At 40.2% G+C, this 24166-nt stretch overlaps 1 protein-coding gene across 7 annotated transcripts in view; it reads left to right on the top strand.

Annotated features, from left to right (window-relative positions):
* Nucleotides 1–24166, top strand: part of CAST (calpastatin) — a 227658-nt gene that overhangs the window by 87804 nt on the left and 115688 nt on the right. For 5 of the 7 annotated variants that reach the window (XM_089679129.1, XM_089679131.1, XM_089679132.1 and 2 more), the window contains one exon: nt 9670–9744. In XM_089679129.1, the coding sequence (XP_089535255.1) occupies nt 9670–9744 (75 nt within the window). Of the gene's footprint in view, nt 1–9669; nt 9745–13924; nt 14075–24166 lie in introns of those variants that run through there. The other 2 variants (XM_089679135.1, XM_089679134.1) reach the window with 1 other exon arrangement.

Here is a 24166-nt window from a genome sequence, read left to right as displayed (position 1 = left end):
TTAAAATAGTGTAGTGCCGAATAGCATGGTCATGAAGGCGATAAAACCTTCCACACCTTAATCGGTTAAAATTGCACACGCTTGTGGTATGGTGCCAAACTGCGGTACTTAAAAATATCCATATGTGATGCCTTGAAAGCCTTTACAGGTTACCATTTTAGAGTTAATTAGGATGTCTGGTGCTAGAATCATTGCTCTCATTCTGGCTTTTGCAGCGGTACCTCACATGTGTGGTGTGTTCACCATTTAGGTACTGACATGGGACTGATACATAGGTTTACCTTTGTGTGCAAGCATGATGGGAGGGGGGGTCTTTAAAATTTTATTTACATTTTTTATTTTTACACTACCTTTTACATTTTTTTTAAAATCACTTTTATATTGTGGGTACCCCTTTTGCCACCTGTAAAAGCAGGCATCAGCCTAGTATAAGCTTCCAAACTGGCGCCGTACATGTACGTTCAGATAGAAGGCCATCCTATGAATATTATTTCATCTAAATAAATGTAATCAGCAACAGGATTAGTATCCCTCTGTTGTTTATGTGATGTGTAAGAGGAAAAGACCTGTCAGTCTTACTACACAATGGTGTTCTGAAGCGCCAGTAATTACTTATCCTGGAAGACCTCTATGAGCCAGATATTCATGTCATGAAACTGCAACATTAACAAATGCTTATAATACCTGCTTACGAAACCTGTTTTCATGATAGAACTGAGAATTATGAAAAGTGAAATCAATGTCATTATCAGAATAGGGGACGTTTCTCTGTCCACTTCCTCTCTATCACCCCATTTATATTTAGTATAATTGCTGGAAATAGATTTGTTTTGTTATTTTGTATCTTAAAGATGGGATTCGGCCTTTTACGACCCCCCCCCCCCCCGGCTTACCTTTTACTGTTCTGCAGAGTTAGGATACTCACCTAGCCAGCATATCCAGAATTGACAGAATTGACCTGCTGGGATCCTCCTCTCTGGAGCCACTGCATGGGTCCGGTGCTGCCATGCTGCCTGTCACAGCTGCTGGCTCTTACGAGTGCAGGCGCCACTAGGTCCGCTCCCCTCCTCTATACTGAATGGGACTGCACGTCATGCATCCCAGGACGCATCGGGGGCACCATGTCATTCACCTAGGCGAATGTGAGAAGTTGGGGGGTGGGCCTAGCCTTTAAAGCAAAATAAGAAGATGTAAGTAAACAAAAAAAAAAGTGAACCCAATATCAGCGCTGCGGGATGGAGAGGAAAGTGCCACTGGAGGGTGAAGGTCTGTTTTAAATCCTAAATGCTGTATATTCTACATCTCAATGCATAGTCCTTTGAGAAGAGTTAATGAGAGAGTAGAGGTTATACCATATACAGGAGAAGAGGAAGACATTCGGATAACCCCACTGCTACAAGATACAGGACTATAAAACAAAATTGTTAGGCACAGGATAGTTTCTGATCTGTTTGCTTTTATTGCTTGGCTCTTTAGTATGAAAACTCAACGCTTCACATAAAATGTGAGAACAATAGGAACATAAAAAAATCAACACTCCAGACAAAAATCATAATATCGAGACCTCAGTTATATGTTCCAAATAAATGTTTTAACATACCCTCTTTGGCGTAAATAAACATCTGTATGTGCAGTTCAACACCCTTCCACCATTCCTCTCCCATAATGAGAGGTAACTATAGGTTGGCTCCTGAAGCTATGCTGCTCTAGTCAGCCCTCCTCCATGTGTCTCTTATTGGACTATGAAAGAGAACAACACATGGAGGAGGTCATCCTTGTGTTCTCTCTTGGTAAAAGAATATCATATCATTGTGCCCTGCAGCAGTCAGATGGACACATAGTAAAGACACTTGTTTTATTGGCATTTGTGTGTTATATCCACATTTTATAAGCTATGCATGGTGCAATTACTATGATTGACCATTGTCTTGTCCTCCTGAAGAAATCACTATATGCCATCCACATGGAGAAAACATTGGGGTTGATTTAATTAAGAATTAAATACTGTTAATTTAGCCCATTGAATGTTCACTGAGCTTAGTAAATAAAATTATGCTTTGTTTTTTTCACATAATTGGGTATGCAAAGTCTGTACAGGTTAATCCCATTCAAAATCGCTTTTCAAAATCAACATTCTTTTTGCTAAGTAATCAACCTCTGTTCCTTCTTAATTACCTTGTAACCTGTTGGACTGGATATAGCATCTTTTACAAGCTTTGTGAACCGCATTATTTCATAAAATACTTGTGACCAGCACAACAGGGTAGGAATAGCATCAAGACCACTTTTTTCATTTTTTTTTTTTTCCTCATCTGGTCACTTTTCTGGAACTTCTGGCGAAATCTAACAGCAGAACTATGAGACTGTGCTGTGAATGACTAAGTGACTTCAGAAGCTGAGAAGAGTAACAGGAGCAAGACTCTCTCTAGTTCCGGGAACATGTATCTCATCTTTCTATGCTAGCAGCTAATTAGTAGTCTGTTACAGTCAATTGGATTGTTGCATTTAAGCAGTAAAAACTGCATTTTGGTTTTTGTTTTCGCAGCAATAGTCATAAAACTCCAATACTACATTTCAGTTTTAGTTGTCACAATAATAGCCATGGAACTCCAATAGTACATTTTGGTTTTATTTTTCCCAGTAATATTCAAGGAACTCCATTACAATATTTCACTTTTATTTTTCACAGGAATAGTCATGGAACATGGTTGGTATGAAGAGAAGTGGATCCTGTGGAAAAAGGTGTCATCATTCACCTATTCCTAGGGCAGCATGAATTCTTAATAGACCCATTGAAGATTTTCACATAGATCTAGTCACTCTGCACTGAGTTGCAGTTAGGCTAGGTTCACATCTGTGCGGGTAGTGCTGCTGTGGATCCGCACGAAAATCTGTGCAGCCGCACCACCCGCACCGAGGAATGCAGACCCACGGGCAGGTGCCATTAGGTCTAATGGCATGCCGCCCGCACTGGAAAACGCAGCCGTTCTGGGATCCGAGGTTCCTGTGCGGGCTGCATTTTCAGAAGAAGTGCAGGGACTTCTTCCCTGTGTGGCAAGGGGCACAGGAGTCCATTCAAATGAATGGCCTCTTGTGCCCACGCAAAATGCGGCACGCACGGCCGCATATATGTGAACCAGGGGTGAAAGTATATGTAAACCCTCACCCTGTAAAACAAAGCAAAACGTGTATAGATTTAAAAAAAAATGTAATTCCCCCCCCCCCTTTTTTTTTTTAATAAGTGATCACATAGCCTTTGTTCTCAGCTGCATAGGAAGTTGAGGGAGGAGAAACAGTAGCACACTGATTTTCCCAGCGATAGGCTGTGCGGAGGGGGAGCATGTTAGCAGGAGTCTAATCATTGGAGGAGAGCACGCTGAGTTCCCAGCACAGCTAGAGAACTGACCACACTGCTCTCATGTCTAGTGTAGACAGTTTTAAATAGGAAAGCAGAGAGACTGACAGGGACACCAGGGATTTCACAGAAAGAAAGCAATACTGAGAGAACAAATTATTTCATCATCTTGTGTTGCGCTCCTTATTAAATTATAGTGACAAAGTGAATATTATATTTCATAATGTTACCTGAACATAAATAATCATAAATTCATATATAGAATAATAACTTATAAAAAAGTATAATATTAATCCATATTCGTGATTAAATAATAAATAATGATTAATTGTGAATCATATTTTAGTGAAAAAATATATATAAAAATTACCGTGAATAAATACTCATAAAATAAATAAATTAATTTTTAGTGCAAAAGCATAGTCCCATTAATCATAAAAATATATATAAAGTGACTCTGTGTCCTAAAAATCTTGAATCCGTGACTGATTGTGAATCCGTGATAAAAATATTTGTGAATCCTCCAATTAGTGCAGATGTAAGCTCACCTCCTGATATGCCTGCAATTAGGCTATATACACTTTTGGTCCACCTCCTTTGGGACCTGCTTGTTAGAATTTTCTCCTCTTTAAATTACGGAGCAGGAATATCCTTTAGAGCTGATTATCCTCTCTGGGGTTAATCACTCCTCACAGTGATACAGACCCCTATACTCTCCTCTCCATGCGTTTCTCCACATGCAGAAAACAAATGCCAGACATAGTGTTTTATCTTTTTTCAATACCCCCTGATGAAGCCACGTAACCAGTGTCGTAACGCGTAGGGGTGGGGCTGCAACGTCACTCGGAGAGAGCCGGAATACTACACGCACGGCAGGTGCATGACTCAATGGTCTGCGGAGGACACGCTACATTTTGGATTACCGCATACCGTCTTCACTATATGTGAGTGTACTACTTGGAAGGAATAAAGCAGTGTTTTAAAAAGATAAAACACTATGTCTGGCATTTGTTTTCTGCATGTGGAGAAACGCATGGAGAGGAGAGTATAGGGGTCTGTATCACTGTGAGGAGTGATTAACCCCAGAGAGGATAATCAGCTCTAAAGGATATTCCTGCTCCGTAATTTAAAGAGGAGAAAATTCTAACAAGCAGGTCCCAAAGGAGGTGGACCAAAAGTGTATATAGCCTAATTGCAGGCATATCAGGAGGTGAGCTTACATCTGCACTAATTGGAGGATTCACAAATATTTTTATCACGGATTCACAATCCGTCACGGATTCAAGATTTTTAGGACACAGAGTCACTTTATATATATTTTTATGATTAATGGGACTATGCTTTTGCACTAAAAATTAATTTATTTATTTTATGAGTATTATTCACGGTAATTTTTATATATATTTTTTCACTAAAATATGATTCACAATTAATCATTATTTATTATTTAATCACGAATATGGATTAATATTATACTTTTTTATAAGTTATTATTCTATATATGAATTTATGATTATTTATGTTCAGGTAACATTATGAAATATAATATTCACTTTGTCACTATAATTTAATAAGGAGCGCAACACAAGATGATGAAATAATTTGTGTACACAGTGGTAGTTATGTGTTGGGTGTTTGCGATCCAGTAATATCAAGGACATATATTTTTGTCCCGAGTTGTGCCACAAGGTGGCTATTTGCCACATACTATTTGGCTCGCAAGATATATACAGAAATACTGAGAGAACAAGATACGTTTTCATACAAGCACTTGGTACAGCAGGTACATATCAGGAATGTGAAATGTTGGGTTTACATATTCTTTAATGGCAGGACGCGTATAAATGTTAATGGTCTTACAGCAAGTTCACCAGCTAAAGTGCCTTGTGCCCCATGTCCCCCATACCTAACATTACTGCAAGCATTAAAAATGGTAAAGCTGGTGAGGGAGATGTCTACAAAAATGTGTGGTATAAATTAGCAGTAGAGATAGGAGTCCTGATTCATCAAGCTGCAATATCTCTGAAAAAATTCTGAACTGTGGCAAACACTGGTTTAGAGGCCATTTGGTCACTTTGGAATTCCATTCCATTATTCCTTAAATAATTGCAGGTTGATAAATTAATGGCAGTGAATCCATGATCAAAATTAGTTTGATTAACCTCCCTATAGCAGCAGTACTGCTACAGGGTGGCAGGGATGTGCAAAATCACGTATACATACTACGCCGCTATTGGCTCCTCGGCATGTTAATCACCGGGTCCCGGCTGCAGATCAGAGCAATACAAAGCAGCTTGTCTACATAGTAAAACACACACAGCACACTATGTAAAACACACACAGCACACTATGTAAAACACAACACAGCATACTGTTAACCCTTTGATCGACCCAGATGTTAACCTCTTCCTGCCCAGTTTCATTAGTACAGCATCAGTGCTTTTTATTGGCACTGATCACTGTATTAGTGTCACTGGGGATGTCGGTGGCAGTCAGTTCCTACCCAGTGTCAGAATGCCCACCGTAGTTCCACAATAAGTTGTTGATTGCCGCCATTACTAGTAAAAATAAATACAAATTCCAGTACATTTGCCGCCATTTGTAGATGCTATAACTTTCACGTAAACCAATTAATTTACACGTATTGGGATTTTTTTTAGCAAAGACATAGCAGAATACGTTTTGGCCTAAATTTATTAAGAAATTTTATTTTTACATTTTTTTTTCACTGGATAAGTTTTATAGCAAAAAGTCAAAAATATTTTTTTTCTTTCAAAATTGTCGGTCTTTTTTTGATCATAGTGCAAAAAATAAAAAAACGCACAGGTGATCAAATACCACCGAAAGAAAGCTCTATTTGTGAGGGGTGAAAAAAAAGGACATCAATTTAATTGTACAATGTACAAGGTTGCATGACTGTGCAATTGTCAGTTAAAGTAACAGAGTGCTGTATCACAAAAAATGGCCTGGTCAGGAAGGGGGGGGGGGGTGAATCCTGTGGAGGGTAATTGGTTAAAGGTGTTTATTAAGAAGAAATATTTTGCAGTTACACGAGGCGGTGTAATAAATGTGTCTCTATTTGGTCTGTGATGAAAGTTGTTCTAAGATGAATTTTTCACCTTGTTAGCATTACACTCAATCAAGTCTGAGCTGTGACACTGTTGAAGCTTCTTTACGTGATTGCATTTTGGCGATTTAAAAGTGTCTAACAATGCACCGCAGAAATCACATCTTATGCCATTTAGTGCTAGAAAAATCTGATATTGAATTCTTTTGTTTCAGGACAAAATCTAAATTTGTCCTAAAAACCTGAAGCACAGATGTAGTTAATATGTACATGGAAATACATTGTAGCTACAGCAATATGCCAGTCTGTAAATTGCTGTAGGCCCCATAAGGGAACAGACGTTCCATTGTCAGAATTTCTGATGAATAAGCAGCCTCTGTAAGCAGGTCTGACTGTGTAGAATACCTGAGAGTGCACATGTGGAGTCATTGTTAGGTGTGGCCTTGTGCATCATTGCAAAACACTGTGTAACCAGAATACACCTCTTGCAATTATTATATTTTTGTTCATAATAATATTTGTATGTATATAGCATAAATACTATATATTATATACAGAAATTAATGTTTAGTATTTAAAGTGGTTCTAAAGGTAAAACGTTTTTTACCTTAATGCATTCTCTACATTAAGGCAATAAAAACCTTTTAACAGTGGCTTCCTCCCCATCCCCCCTAAATATTCACCTGAGCCCAAGCTTGTTCTAGTGCTGTGCACATCTTTAGCAGCTTTTCTTCCCTCTCCTGGCTCTGGCAGGCTTGGCTGAGAGCTGTCACTCAAAACCTGTCAACAGAGAGCAGGAGTTGGGGCTGAGCCAGGCTGTGTGTCTAAATAGACGCAAACAGCCCAGCTTGGGATCAAGCTCACACAAGTGCCCCCATGGGGGAGAGAGCCAGAAGCACTGGCGGGGGACCTGAGAAGAGGAGGATCCTGGATGCTCTGTGCAAAACCTTTGCACAGAGCAGGCAAGTATGACTTGTATGTTTGTTTGTTTGTTTTTAATTCAAGCTTTACAATCACTTTAATGGAATTTCAGTGTGGGAACTGTAAATTCTTCATAGGGGATTCTAATTAAACTTTATTTCTTAGGCCAGCATGACTAGCAGAGAGCGGTGATAGGATAACCAATAGGGTATCTTTATTGATATAAGCACAATAGAGTTTATTTTCTAAAATCAAATAGACTGTTCCCTATACAAATTAAGTTACACTTTGCAAGATAAATTTCCCCAGAGCTTAGTGAATGAGAGGAAGCTCTGCTGACTTCCATAATTCCATCCCATTCCATCAAAATTTTCCTTATATGTGATTAGATATTCTTTTCAAAGAGGTATTTCACCACATTCACCAAGGTTTGGGAAACAAATCCTTTGCAAAGTGCAACTTCCCTTGCAAAGTGAACAGACTAGTTGCCTTTAGTAAATCAACTCCAGCTCTTGGAAGTAAAAACAGCAGAATTATTTTTTTAGGAAACCAGTTAATGTGTACATGAGGCACAGGGCAGAGAGGGATGAAGATGGTCAGAGTTTTGTAGTCCAGCAGAGGAGAACTCAGGCAGGGCTGACAACCCAGCCTGGGTTTTCAGTGCAGGTGAAGCACTGTGTTGTCAGCACAGGAAGTTAGGAGCTCACTGAATTGGTGGATGATCTTCGGGCATTTTTGTGGGAGGAGTTTTTAAAGAGAAAAAATACGGGGAAATTTTAAAGTATTGCAGATGAATATGACTGAATATGTGACAACACACTGTTAGAGTCATAAGGTAACAGACATTAACTTATTTATTTTATTATTTAAAAAGAGGTGAAGTTCCAGTTTTGCATGCTCCCCAAAGGATGGTACTATATGCAATTGAAGGGGACACACATACACTACATTGTAAAAGTATTGGGACGCCTGCCTTTACACGCACTTTAACGACATCCCAGTCTCAGTCCGTAGGGTTCAATATTGAGTTGGTCCACCCTTTGCAGCTATAACAGCTTCAGCTCTTCTGGGAAGGCTGTCCACAAGGTTTAGGAGTGTGTCTATGGGAATGTTTTACCATTCTTCCAGAAGCACATTTGTGAGGTCAGGCACTGATAAGGACTGGCTCGCAGTCTCCGCTCTAATTCATTCCAAAGGTGTTCTATCGGGTTGAGGTCAGGACTCTGTGCAGGCCAGTTAAGTTCCTCCACCCCAAACTCGCTGATCCATGTCTTTATGGACCTTGCTTTGTGCACTTATGTTGGAACAGGAAGAGGCCATCCCCAAACTGTTCCCACAAAGTTGGGAGCATGAAATTGTCCAAAATGTCTTGGTATGCTGATGCCTTAAGAATTCCCTTCACTAGAATTAAGGGTCCAAGCCCAACCCCTGAAAAACAACCCCACACCATAATCCCCCCTCCACCAAACTTTACACTTAGCACAATGCAGTCAGGAAAGTACTGTTCTCCTGGCAACTGCCAAGCCCAGACATGTCCATCAGATTGCCAGACAGAGAAGTATGATTTGTCACTCCAGAAAACACATCTTCACTGCTCTAGAGTCCAGTGGTGGCGTGCTTTACACCACTGCATCTGACGCTTTGCATTGCACTTGGTGATGTAAGGCTTGGATGCAGCTGCTCAGCCATGGAAACCCATTCCATGAAGCTTTCTACGTACTGTTGTTGTGCTAATCTGAAGGCCACATGACTTTTGGAGGTCTTTACCTATTTACTCTGCAGACAGTCGGAGACTTATGCGCACTGTGTTCTTCAGCATGCGCTGACCCCGCTCTGTTATTTTACGATCTGCTGTTGTTCCCAGTTGCTTTCACTTTGTTATAATACCACTAACAATTGACTGTGGAATATTTAGTAGCAAGGACATTTCATGGATGGACTTATTGCACAGGTGGCAACCTATCACGGTACCACACTTGAATTCACTGAGCGCCTGAGAGCGACCCATTCTTTCACAAATGTTTGTAGAAGCAGTCTGCATGCCTAGGTGCTTGATTTTATACACCTGTGGCCATGGAGGTGATTGGAACACCTGAATCCAATGATTTGGATGGGTGTCCCAATACTTTTGACTGTATAGTAGCTGAGGCCTGCTATGAATGCCAAGCATGTAAAACCTATTCAGGGTCTTTTGTAAAAGCAAAAGCTGTAAGTTGGCTTTTATTATCTTATGTCATGTCAAATATACTGTAGACTTGCCTAAGTCTTCCTTAAGTTACTGGAGTCTTCAACTTGAAGTAAATATATGCCAATTCATGTTTTTCAGAAGAAGCAAGGAAGTACAAGTGCCAGTGCCACTGCTAGTGCACCCCCGACAGCAGCTTCAGCTGGGAGCAGTAAGGTAATTGATTACTTTCCTACTGACATCCTCTATTAAATTTCATATATACCTGAACGGTCTGTACTTAAAGTGGGTTACTTGATGTGCAGCCTACTGTTCAGTTATATCATCAACCAAGTAGCAATTGGCAGCATTTTTCTATGGGATTAGAGGACATGGTGAACGTATCTTGCCCATGAGTAAACACTTTTATATTAGTTGTTATGATTAAAAGATAATATTAAAACATTACTAATGTTTTCCTTTTGATACCTCAAAATCAGATGTGTCTGGCAATGATTTTCCTTCGTTTTGCAAAGGCTCCCTCTCCCTTTCTTCATAGCATAAACGTGCATTGATAGCTGAGCCAAGAGTGAAAGTTTATTAACCTGCTGGCTGAGATGAAAACCAGACCAGATTACACCTCCACACCTGAGCACACTCTTGGTGTTTTCCTTGGGAGATTTGCCTTCACTTCCTGTCCTGGAGATTTAGCAGAAATAAGGAATAACCCTTCTTAGATAGTTGTCACTAGAACAAGTTTTCCCATTGGATGATTTCCCCTCTTACTGTGACAACTCAAAATTTTGGTTTTGCCATCCTTTTCTGTATTGAAGACAACTGTCACTGGGACCAGTAATGAGGGTGAATCTCCCCAGCAGGGACAAAAATGGTAATAAAATCCTGAAAAAGGCTCTAAAATTTTGTTCACATCTTAAAGAAACAATTTGGCTTTATATACACTCTAAAATATATGTATATTTTTTCTTGCATCTAACACAATAGTAAAGATAGTAAAAAAGCATGTTATACTTGCCTACTCTGTGCAATTATATTGCACAGATCAGCCCCTTAGCTCCTATTCTAGAGTCGACCGCCAGAGCTGTCTGCGCCTTCTTCCTCAGGGTGCCACCTTATCAAGTTGTGTGCTATGTGGCACCCATGTGGGGACGCTCCCAAGCCAGACTGTGTGCATCTATAAACACACAGTGCAGCTTGGCCAGGCCCCCTGCTCCCACCTCAGGATTTTACTGACTGCAGCAGGAGCTTATGACTCCCATTGCTGCCTTTATCTCCTTTGAGACCAGGGAGAGAGAGCAGCGGCTCTGCAGCTGGGACAACACTGGAGCAGGAGAGTACTCTGATAAGTGTTTTAGGGATGTCTCTCCAAACAGGTGTTGGAAGGTTTTTTTTTACTTAATGCAAGGATGCATTAAGGTAAATAACCTTTTAAGTTTAGAACCACTTTAAGACTGAGATAAAAAAAAAAACAGATTTCCCTTTACTTCCTGTTCAATAAGCAGGAAGAAAAATTCCCTCTTAAATAGTTGTCACCAGAACAAGTGTTCCCATTAGAAGATTTGCCCTGTATTTCTGGTGACACCTCAAACGTTTGTATTTTCCCTCACTGGTAGTAGTAGAACTAAAGGAATTTGTTTTCAATTTTAAATAGAATACGAATACGAATAAGGGTTATAACCCCTATTAAGTTTTTGCATTGCATTAAATACATTTTACTTCCTGTAAAATGTCTAAAAATGTCCTCTAAAATGTCTAAAACAGGAAGTGAGAGGAAATCCCTCCAAAGTGAAGGAATTGAAAGATTTCCCCTTTTATTGCTCTTCCTGATGGCAACCCAAATGTGTGATTTTGTTTTGCTTCCACTCTCAGCGATAACCATAAACAGGACAAATAGGGTGAATCTGAAAGGTGTTCTAATCCCTCTCCACTATCCAAAACTAAAGAAAAAAAATGTACTGCCATTTAGATATACTTTGAAGGCTAAGGTCATCTTTTTGAAAAAATAATAAATGCACATATTTTTGCAAAAAATGTGCATTTATTATTTTTTTTCATAGAAGTCCGCAAAACATTGCACGCTTGTGATCAGTGGGCTGCTGCTGCAATGCCAGGCTCCTGCACACATGAACATGCTTAGTACCCTCGTGGTCCATTGAGAACTACAAGCCATCTGCTGCTGAAGTTTTCTCATTCACAGATTGCTGTGAAAAAATGATGCGGTTGTGTGGACGGAGACGCGCTGTTTTCAAAATATGTTAGCGGTTGCGGGGATAGAATCCCCCGCCCACTGTCATGGGGAGATTGGGAGAGTGGGAGGAGGCAGGTCTGAAGCATGTTACATATTACACCTTAAATATGGGTGTAACATGTAACATGCACCAAAAGGTGAACATATCCTTTAACCAGTAGTGGACTGCCCCATGTGGATATACTGCAGCGGGGCAGCCGCTCTGCACTGGATCACATACATGTATGTGATACAGCATTAGCAGGTAGGGAGCATGCGCACGAGACTGCTGCCCCATCTGTACTGTCATTCGGTACAGCACAAGTTGATCAGCAGGTACTGGCTATTGATTTATGGCCAGGACCTGTTCAGCTTAATAAATTAGAGTTCAGAGCCCTGTGCTTACTAACAACACAGAGCTCTGTAAACGAAGAAGAGATGTGCCTGTTTTGTTTTTTTTCTCCCTGCAAAAAAGGGAGATAAAACAGTCACATCTCTTAGAAAAGCATCACACATTCCACTTGTTAGACACACAGCTAACCCTTTGATTGCCTCTAGATGTTAACCTCTTCTCAGCCAGTGCCATTAGTATAGTGACAGTGTATGTTATTAGCACTGATCACTGTATTAGTGTCAATGGAGGTGTCAGTTAGTTCCAACCCAGTGTCAGATTGTCTGCTGCACTATCACAGTCCCACTGTAAGTCACTGATCACCGTTATTGCTAGTAAAAAAAAAATAAAAATTCTAGTATATATACCATAGTTTGTAGATTCTAGAACATTCACACAAACCAGTCAATATACACTTATTGGGATTTTTTTTGTTTACCAAAGACATGTAGCTGAATAGATTTTGACCTAAATTTATGAAGAAATTTACATTTTTTTCCTATTGGATATGTTTTATAGCAAAAAAAGTAAAAAAAAAACACAACTTTATTTTTTTTTTTTCGAAAATTTTCGCTTTTCTTTTAAATAATAAAAATAAAAAAACCCAGTGGTGATCAAATACTACCAAAAGAAAGCACTATTTGTGTAGAGTAAATTATAAAAATGTAATTTGTATACAGTGTTGCATGGCCATGCAATTGCCAGTTAAAATATAGTGCAGTTCTGTATAGCAGCTTTGTCATGAAGGGGGTAAAATCTTCCAGAGCTTAAGTGGTTAACTTCAGTGACATTAGCCACCAGAACACATAAAGAGAGTGAACCTAGCTAATGGGAACCCAAACAGTAATAAACACCTGACCGTTTCCAACCCCTCTTTAAACTCACTTTTTACTCTGCCCAATAATAATTATAATATCCACTCACCGGCCACTTTGTTAGGTACACCTTGCTAGTGTCAAGGAAATAGCCACCATATGCCACCAGCTTGAACCATTGATACATGGCAGGATGGATCCATGCTTTCATGTTGTTTATGCCAAATTCTGACCCTACCATCTGACTGTCGCAGCAACCAGTCTGCCCATTTTCCTCTGACATCAGCAAGGCATTTTCATCCACACAACTGGATATTTCTTTTTTTTTCAGACCATTCTCTGTAAACTGTAGAGATCAGCAGTTTTTTTAAATCAGACCAGCCTGTCTGGCACCAGCAACCATGCCATGCTTAGTCACTGAAATCACCTTTCTTCCCCATTCTGAAGCTCGGTTTGAACTTCAGCAAGTCGTCTTCACCACGTCTACATGCCTAAATACATTGAGTTGCTGCTATGATTGGCTGATTTGCAGTTTGTGTTACCAAGTAATTGAACAGGTGTACCTAATAAAGTGGCCGGTGAGTGTAGTTTTGGCTTTGCATAGCCAGTTATGACTGGTGGGGTGCTTTTTGCTACAAGAGTTCAGTAGCAAGTCATATGCACACAAAAAAAGAGCTACTTTGTTTCCAATAATTCTAAAATGCCTACGACTGATATTGATGGTATGGACCTCATCCTATTCAGGATAAATTATTTTGTAATAAGGTTGTCTATACAGTTAGTCATCATCTTTTGTCTTAAAAATGTCATAATACTCCTCTAATAAGCAGATGTCCTGGAGTTTGTGTAAGCTTTTACGTCATGAAGGCCTGTGAGGGTTAAGCAGTTTTGAGGCATAGGTGGAGCAGCCCAGCCCTCAGGGTGGAGATTAACGTTGTTACTGATGCAGTTTGGAATGGCTGTGACATGTCATATGTATGCGTGAGATTTGGGAAGAGCTCAGTTACGTAGCAGGCACTGAGAGGTTTGCCAACACAGAAGAGCAGTTTTAATGTTTTGGTTCAGCAGCAATACAGTGTAACTCACAGGACACGGGCCTAACTGTTTGTATATAAGGTATGTTTTATATTTTTCATTACAATCCTTTACTTTAAGTACTTCTGTGTAAGCTGCTGATATAAGCTCTGCAGAACAGATGTTCAAAGACACTTTGTCGAGTTCAGAGGGAGCTTTCCTTGGGGTTGGGTGTGTAAAGCACTAGCGTTTTCCAAACTGAAATATTTCACATGCATGCTGTACACATATACTAGACATATATAATATGTATGGAGTAGTTATAGACATGAATTAAGTTGTTGTTTGTGTCATTTAGAACTAGGCTGTGAGTGATAGAGATTAACTCTTCTGTGTACTGAGCAGGGTGATCTGTAATACACTGTCTGTCTTGTAGGCCTGCTAGTGAGAGATTAACAAACAGTTATCAAAGGAAATTCATACATGCAGCTGTCTGACTGTCCTTTTAACTGAATGTGCCACCGTTTTCCTCCCACACATGCATGCTCACAGCATGTATATTAAAGTATATGTGAACCCTCATCTTGTAAAACAACCCATCTAGTTTAAAATAGAAATGAAAGGCAAAACATTTGTGCATATATATTAAAATATAAATACCTTTTTTCCCTTTTTTTTATAAATGCTCAAATACCCTCTGTTGTTGTTGTTTTTTTTTTTTTTTTTTTTCTTTATATCTTTTTATTAAACTTTTTTTTTTTTCCATTACAAAAACACAGCAAAGTATCATTTACATCCAAAATACAAACATTCCCCTAAATTTTGCAATCCTATCTCGCCTCACCCAAACCCCCTTACAATTTACCCCAGTCCATATAGCTCTTTCCAACTTTCCATTCTGTACCTGTGATCTTTCTCCTCAGTCCTCACTCCCAACTCTTCCTTCTTCTTACTATTCTTTCTTTCGCTCCAACCTTTCTTCTCCCTTCTTCTATTCCTCCTACTGCCTTACAAAACATTCCCTTTATTCTCCTACCTCCAAACAGATCCCTGGGCCTCCCGCTACTTCCATATATTTTCCAGATGCCTAAGGCTGGCCATAGACTGGCCGTTTATCGGCCGAATTGTCGGCTGATAAACAAAAAATCTGTCGTTGCTGCCATGGATGCTGCCACCAATGCTTAAAAAAAGGCCATTTTTCGGGGATTTTCCAGCATGACTGATAAAAAGAAACAAGAAGATCGGCGAAAAATTGCTGACGGCATTGCCCCACTAACTGTGTGAATATAGGACGATTTTTCGTTCGGACGAAATTTCGACAGATAAACGACCCGTCTATGGCCTGCATTAAAGTCAGACCATCTTTCCCAATCCCTTCTAAATTTACCCATATTACCTTTGTCTATATGGTATATCTCCTCCATCTTATTTATATATTCCACCTTGTCTAACCAGTCCCTCATTGTTGGAGGCTCCTGTAGCTGCCAAAATTTCGGAATAAGCCCTTTACCTGCACTGATTAGATGGTATAATACACTGTTTTTATACTGCTTCACTGGTGCTTCTGTCCTATAAAACAAACACACCCACGGGTCCTTCTGTATAGTTATCCCCAATATCTCTTGTATGAACTGGATTACATTTTGCCAAAACCCCTGTAATTTTGAACAGTCTCACCGTATATGTGCCATTGTTCCCTTAAATCCACATCCCCTCCAACATAACGGAGAGACTTCTACTTCTGTTTATGTACAACACTCAGTGTCAAATACCACCTCGTTAAACATTTATAATTCATTTAAACCGTGTTCATGTTAATCGACCCATGTGTTAATTTAGACATTTTATTTTTCTGTGATTCATTCATTTTTGTTCCCAGTTCCCTTTCCCATTTCTCTAAGAATAGTGGAAGACCTGCCCCCCCCCAATTCAACAAGAATCTTATATAGAAGTAACATGTTTGGGCGCCATACTGGAACCCAACATCTTTTCAAATGGGAGCATGTCCTCCGTCATCCTCAGTGGTTGGGGCAACTTCGCAACAAAATGTCTTAGCTGACAATATCTCAATTCATCTAATAACACAAATAAGTCTTTTTTGCTCTTTAAGTCTTGAAAAGTACCCAACTTCCCTTTTAACTACTATATCCCCAAACGTGCATCTACATCTTTAAACCATTTCCCCAAAATCTTATCCTTCCCCGGCGGGAAAAACTCAGTACCCACCAGGGGAATCAACAGTGAATTGTACTTCCAATCCATTTGATTGTGCATTCTATTCTATACTCTGAATACTTCCTGTGTCAATGTACTACTAGTCTCATCCATAGTGCAAAACGTTCGTGGTATCTAGATAATCCTCTCTAATCGTGTATTACTTAATATACCTTCTATTTTAACCCAACTCTTCCCCTGTGAATTATATATCCAATCTACAATTCGTGACAACATCACCGCAGTGTAATAATTCTTAATATTGGGCAGGTTTAATTTTCCTTTCTCTTTCTTATTACACAGAACTTTATACCTAATTCTCAGTTTCTTATTAGCCCATATATATTTAAGTATTCGTTTTTTTATTATCCCAAAAAAAGATCTTGGGATATGGACTGACAGAATGTGAAATTTATATAAGATTTTTGGGACCATCACCATCTTAACCAGATTTATATGACCGATCCAAGAGACCCTTCCCCTTGAGTCTTCTGAGCTCATCCTTTATTTCATTTATTAATGGAATATAGTTTGCCCAGTATATATTTTTTGTAGAAGGAGTCAACTTTACGCCTAGGTAACCTAGTTCCTCCTCCCTCCATGAAAATGGGAAGTCTTTTTGTAAAGTCTGCATCACATTCTTTGAAACACTGATGTTCAAGATCTCTGATTTTGAGGGATTTATTTTCAAATTTGAAAGCTCTCCGTACCCTTTTCGTATTCCCATTAGGTTAGGCAAAGTTAACCCAGGGTTCACAATATAAAACAACATATCATCAGCATATACCGCTACCTTATGCTCTATCTCGCCTATCTTAATTCCTCTTATATCTACACTCTTTCTTACCGTTGCCAGCAAAGGTTCCAGGGATATTGCAAATAATAATGGGGATAAGGGGCATCCCTCCCTTGTACCATTGTGCATCTTAAAAGACCTCGAGAGGGACCCATTTACCTTCACTGCTGTTATAGAGCTCCTTTATCCAACTCATCATCTTTGTCCCTATTGCCAAGGCCTTTAGGGTATTTATCATAAACCCCCAATCTACCCTGTCAAAAGCTTTCTTGACATCGATCTACAGTAAAATTGTTGGTAACTTTTCTCTCTTTGCCTTCTGTAAAAGAAGCAATGTTCTCAAACCATTAGCCTTCCCTTCCCGGGACAAAACCCATATGCTCCAAATGTATCCATTCCAGCATCAACTCTTTTAACCTCGTAGCTAGCACCTTCGCAAACAGTTTTGTATCTATATTTAGTAGAGATATAGGTCTATAACTAGCACATTGTGAACTATCCTTTCCTTTTTTTTAGGATGATCGTTATATACACTTGCAACGATTCTGCTCTTAATCCCATTCCCTCTCCTAAGGCGTTCATATATGTACAAAATTTAGGGACCAATAAGTCTCCAAACTTCTTATAATAACCCATCGTATACCCATCGTGCCCTTGACTTTTCCCTCCTGCTATATTCTTCAGGACCGTGTTAATTTCCTCCTGGGAGTTCGCTTATTCTAACGATACTAATTTTTCTTTTGATATTTTTGGGAGGTCTGCCGCCTTTAAAAATTCCTGCTGTTTCCCCCTTTTTTCATTCTCTGAAGCTTTCGGGTTCCTAGGTTTTACATCATACAACCTACTATAAAATTTATGGAACGTTTCAGCAATATCAGTGGTGGAGTATACCAGTTCTCCTTTTTCATCTTTGATTTTTTCAATCTAATTTTTTGATTTCTTCTCAAGTCTTTTCATCAAATATTTTCCTGGCTTATTCCCCCACTGATATCTTTCCTTTGAAACCCTATTGAAGATCTCCCTTGATTCCTGTTCCAGTAGGTTTTTTAACTCTTCTCTTTTAAGTATAATCTTCGAATGAACCTCTGTATCCTGTCTCTTTTTTTATGTGCCTGTTCTAACCTATATAACTCCGTCACCTCCTTAATTTTTCTCTCCCGATCATTCTTTTTTTAGTTCCTGTGGCTATCAGGATTCCCCTCACGTACGCCTTATGTGCTTCCCAAATGGTGGCCACAGAGACTTCCTCAGTTTCATTCAACAGAAAACAATTGCTCTCTTTCCTCCCTTAACCTCCTCTCTACTTCAGGGTCCTGTATAAGCATCTCATTTAATCTTCACTTTTTGCTTTTGTTCCCTTCTCCTCCTACCATTAGTCTCGCCGTAACAGGAGCATGATCTGAGATAGACTGACATAAAATCTGTATTGGGTTTAACCAGTGAATCCAATTGTCTATGCTCGATCATAATATAATCCAACCGTGAGTACGATCTATGCACCAGGGAGAAGAAGGTATAATCTTTCTGGGATGTTTCACCCTCCATATGTCCATTAGCTGACTTTGATGTAACCTCTTTTTTAACATTCTTAATTTTTTATCTCCTCTCTCTGTGCAATCAAAGACTTATCAATCCATGGATCAAGACAAAAATTAAAACCTCCTGCCAAGACCAGAGTCCCCCTCTTGAACTCCTTAATTTTCCCCAGCACTCCGTACAGAAATGCCTCTGGATTTTGATTCGGGCAATAAATATTAACCAAGGTATAGCTTTGTCCCCACATTTTCCCTCTTAAACATAGAAACCGTCCCTCTGGGTCCACCAACTCTTCTCTACATCAAAACCCATGTTTTTTGAGAACCCGATCGCAACTTCTTTAGCCCTCTTTATTGGTGAGTCCGCACAATACCAAGTTGGGTAGTATTTTAAGTATAATTTGACATTAGTATGATAGGATAAGTGCGTCTCTTGTAAGAACTCAACATCTGCGGAGAGGTGATGAACTTCCCTAAGTATCTTATGTCTTTTGGTAGGAGAATTTAAACCTTTCACATTGTATGTCATTAAATTAATCAGGTTCAAAAGATGTCTAATATTTCTATTCTCTTTCTTGTCCAAAGCGAAAATGGTATAGACTACCCATCTCATGGACCTTCCTCCAATCCCTCCCTCCTACCCTCCCACCCACCCCCACCCTTACCTAAATTACTAAAAAACCCTTGGCCAATATGTTGCCCTAGAATCTGACGTGGGATTCCCCCACTAGTGATTCCTAGATTGGGGTAACACTCTGAACATGGACACCCACTCCAACCCCCCACTCTCAGCATGGGGCTTAAGCGTTTAAATTCCTGTGTGGCCTCCCGACGCCCCGCTATCTCTACTTATCTTACCCGAAAACATGATGAAAAACATAGGAGCGGTGGGAAGAGGGAGAGAGAAAAACAAAAAAAGGGGGGGAAGGAGGGGGACAGCAATTCATCCCCCAGAGCCCCCTATCCCACTCCCACTGACCCCCCTCTCCCCATTTTTGTCTATTTTCTCTTTTTATTCAATGACTTACCTTTTTTTGACCTTACCCTTTCACTTTCATTTGACCCCTCTATCCTCCCCACAATTTCCACATTCTGCAGTTCTAATTTTTAACACAAGTCACTGAGTTCTTCTGGGAATCTTAGCCTTGCTGATTTCCTGTCTTTCCACCCGATCAGACATGCCAGGAATTTCCAATTGTATCGAACTTTTTTTTTTTTTTTCTTCTTCATCTGATCCAGTAAGGGTTTTAGCAATCTTTTTGTAGCTAATGTCTCTGAAGAAATCTCTGCAAAGACTTGTAGATTCTTTTCTCCATATTTTAACTCTGGGGTCTCCCGCAGCTTTTTCCATGTTCTTTCTGTCCACATAATCATGGAATCGAACAATCACGTCTCTAGGGATGTCTGATGCTACACCTGGTGGGCGTCTTAATCTATGAATTCTCTCAATCTTCAAAGGATCTGTGACCAATCTACCTGTCAATGGATTGAACACTTTCTTTACTTTTTACCCGGAGGTCCTCTTCATGCGCATATTCTGGGAGGCCCCTGATCCTTAGATTATTTCTTCTTTCTATTTTCTTGGTCTTCCAATTTGTATGACCGCTTCCCCTGTTCCCTTCGCATCTCCTCTAACTGCATTTCCAAATTACATATGTGCTGAGCCTGTGTCTTCATTTTCTCCTCCACTTCTTCAACCCTTGTTAACATTCGTCCAAGATCCTTATGGAGTACCGGCAATTCCTTTTTCATAGAAAATTCCAGTTTTGCCAACATTTCCTCCATCTCTGTTTTGTGGGGATTTGTGATATAGCTCCCTGTTATTCGGAGGAGTTTTGATCGTTTACACTATCAATATTTATAGATTCATTAGTCTGATTCTCTTCGTGTACTCCAAATGACAGTCTAGACTGCTCCCCATCATATTTTCTACTTCATTCCTGCTGTTTCTCCGGACATTATATCTCTGGACTTTTTTCTTGTGATGGCAAGTATTTCATTATTGTGTTAGTATTTGCGCTAGATTGCAGGATTTTCCCTCCCCCCATCTTTAGTAGATTTGCTTTTCATATTAACTACTCTTAGCGTTAGAGCCACCGATATTCTACTCAAAGTTCAAAATACAATATTTTCACACCTACGGGGGGGGGGGGGGTCATTAGCAACAATACTTGGCCCCTGAGATACCCCAACTCCTTAATCTTCTGCCCGCCCAACCCTACAATAGTATACAATTGTTTAGCAACATTAGACATTATCGAATTTAAATCTTCTGCCGTTGCCCACGGCAACTCGCCATCACCCTCCGAGCCTGGGGTTCTGGGTCCATCTGTCTCTGTGCTCTCTTCTTTCCCCATCGGGGTCTCCTGTCCCAAATTGTAGAATCACTTGAGGAGGGGTCTGGGCTGGGGCTCAGGATGTCCTGTGATCCAATGGCCTATGTCTTTTGATGTCTCCTGTCCTCTGGATCTCTACAGTGTGTCTTCCATCCAATCTAGTGCATCCCTGCAAGGGGTCAGAGTGTGACTCCTTCCCTGCTCAGATACCTCCCCTCTCCCAGCACCTCCTGTGCTATGGGGAACTCCCTCGTCAGCCAACGCTGGTCCCTCTGAGGGCTCTGGGATCCCACCTCCTCCTTACCGCTGCCGCTCAATCCCTCTGTCAGGGCCCGCTACCGGCCGCCACGCAACCCGCACCAGGGAGGACATCGCACAGCATTGACTGGGGACAGCAAGGCCATGTGGGTTTACGGGGTGGACAGTGTAAGTCAGGCCCCAGGCAGCTTCTACATGGCGGGCGTCAGGAGCTCCTGCACTTAGCAGTCTCCCAGCGCCATGTTCAGGCCCGGAGAAATGGCAGCACACTGATCTTCCCAGTAAATGGCTGTGCAGGAGGGGGCATATCAGCACAAATCTAATCATTGAAGGAAAGCAGGATGAGTTCCAGCACAGCTAGAAAACTGACCATGCTGTGATCTTCTGCTTAGTGTGGTCAGTTTTTAATAGGAAAGCAGAGGAACTGACAGGAACACCAGGTATTTCACGCAAAGGAAGAAATACATAGGGAACTGAATACTTTTTCATACATGTACATGGTACAACAGGCACATATCAGAAATATGATATGTTGGGTTTGCACATTCTTTAAGTGGGAACTTTTGATAGCCTGTACTGTATCTTGGGGGAATTAGAGAAGATCAGAAAAAATCGTATATCTTGTCCAATTGCTATTTATTGAGGATCTACTTGCTAGGAATGTGCAATTGCAATGAGATTTTGTCCCCATAGACTTGGATGGAAACACACAAAAAATGCATGTAACACACGTTTTTAGTGCGTTTTTATGTATAAAGTCCAGCCTTCTCATACAAAAGAACGAATGAAACATGAAAACCCGTCAAAATCGCACTGCAAATTAGATCCAAGTCGCAGTTACACTAGTGTGAACCTAGGTAACCATGCAGGAGGGTCACTTTTCTTATAACTAGATGAGGTTTGTACAAATACAAATAACACTTATTACATGCTTATCAAAAGGAATACCAATGACCAATAGGAATGGAAGGTAGTACTCAAAAATGATTGTCCAAATTGTTAAAAATCATTCTATGCAGCTGGGGATTTAAAAAAATTTTTTTTTTTTACAAACTTTATCAATACAAGTGATAGTTGAGCGTACAGGGTACAAATTAAAGGGTTTGTTTACAATAATGCTGGTAAATTGGGTATTTAGTGATTCTCACAAATTACCCCATATATGGCCATCCTTAGGCTCTCAATATGTTGTCCATTTATTTGACAGATTAGAATATGTAAGGTTTTTGCACATTGGCTGCTCCTAGAGGAGTTTAGCATTTTGCCTGTAGAAGCAAATAATGTTATCCTTTGCGTCTATGCACATTACATTTTTTTAAGCTCAGTGTTTAGAGGCAGAAATAAACCCTTCTTTTTTGCATTTGTGAGAGCGTTTTTTGGCAGAAAAAAATGCTAAATGTTCCTAAATTATGCTAAACACACCTACAAAAAACACTCACAATTAGCATTTTTTTATTTCCAAGAGCACTGGTGTTTTTTTATTCCAGTGTGCATGGAGCCTTATAGCAGAGCTCCTCCCAAAAGGGGAAGTTCTGCTTTAAGGACTCCCTCTGAAGAATTGGCACCTTTTGGGGAGAGGGTGCCCAATTTTGACAGGCCTAGGTGATTGGAAGCAGAAGTTCTCCTCCCCCCCTTCCCCCGCAGTCTTCTGGGACACGTGACAGGTCCCAGAAGATTGCGGGACCATTCACAAAGCGCAACACGGCTCGCATATATGCAGTGGGCAGCCAGCTGTGAAGCCGCAAGGAATCACAGCTGGCTGCCCACAATAAACAAGCCAGGTTGGTTTGGGTGAGTACAGTGCTGGACTCCTGGACAGGTGAGTGTCCTTTTATTAAAAGTCAGCCGCTACAGTATTTGAATTGTTTTCAAACAGGGTGAAAAACTGCTTTAAATAGGATCACAGACCATAATAAAAACCTGGAAGAGAATCTAACCCTTTTGAACTTTGTCCATACCAATAAGTGATGTTTTGGCTGGAGCTGGGCATTAAATTTTACTAAACCCACAACCGTAAAATCAGTTTGTATATGCAGTGAAACATGCTGGTTATACTCACTGTGGAACCTAAGGGGTTAATCCTCTGCATTGCGTAAAAAGGCTGTTTGATGCTGTCTTCTATACTCCTCCTCTTGTTCAAGTGTCAACCTCTTCTCTCCTGATAAGACAGACTGAACCATAGCCATTCTGCACATGCTCAGTTTTGTGTGTATTTCTAAAGAGTTTTTTTTTATTTCCTGGGAGAATGTATGTGATCAGCACAGGGCCAATCAGCACTGTCCAGACAGAGGTCACGGGTTTTGCATCCATGTAGAGCAGAATGAAAACTCCTACAAGCTTTAACCAGTGCTCTGCTGGACACTGATAGAAGTCACAAGACTTCTAACTGCTGATGAAAAAAGGTATTTAGCAGTTTACAGTTACTAAAATAATTGAATTTCCATGTTCTGTGTACTGTGGGAGACCAGATAGAGTGAATGCAGGGTCCTGGGTTTAGTAACACTTTAATACTGCTCTAACTGCTGCCGCCTATACACTTCTTGCTTTTTTCTTGTGTCAAATGATCCATTGAACCATATTCTTTGTCCTCTGCATTCTTTACAGCATTTTCAGGGGACAAAATATCTACACTTTCTCAAAAAGATGTGCTTGAAAAAAACTACAACAACCCTACAGAAAACCTGTCTTGCGTCACATTTTTGATCATAAGGGCTCATTCGCACTTGTGAAGGGAGCAGTTTATGAATAGCTGCAGGAAACCCAGCAGGGTGATCTGCAATTAGCTGCTGGCAGGAAGCCTCATTGAGAGCAATAAAATGTTGATAGCCACTGCAGATATTTACAGCCGATCACATGTAATCCTTCAGTTTGCATCAAGGGCTGATCATCTGCAGGTAATTGCTACATGAAAAATTATACAGTATGTGAGCAGCCACAAATAGCCGTGGGAGCTGCCAGTCTCTCATTGCTTTCAATGGGGCTTCCCAAACGCTGATCGCAGAGACACACATTTCTAAGTGTGAATTGCGCCTACAAAATAGGTTGTATGTGGCCA

The sequence above is a fragment of the Staurois parvus genome, unplaced genomic scaffold, assembly GCF_062004578.1.
Source record: "Staurois parvus isolate SC_StPar_1 unplaced genomic scaffold, SC_StPar_1.0 ptg000218l, whole genome shotgun sequence".
Classification (NCBI taxonomy): Eukaryota; Metazoa; Chordata; class Amphibia; order Anura; family Ranidae; genus Staurois; species Staurois parvus.
Note: the sequence above shows the minus strand (reverse complement) of the source record. Positions and strands in the feature narration are given on the sequence as shown.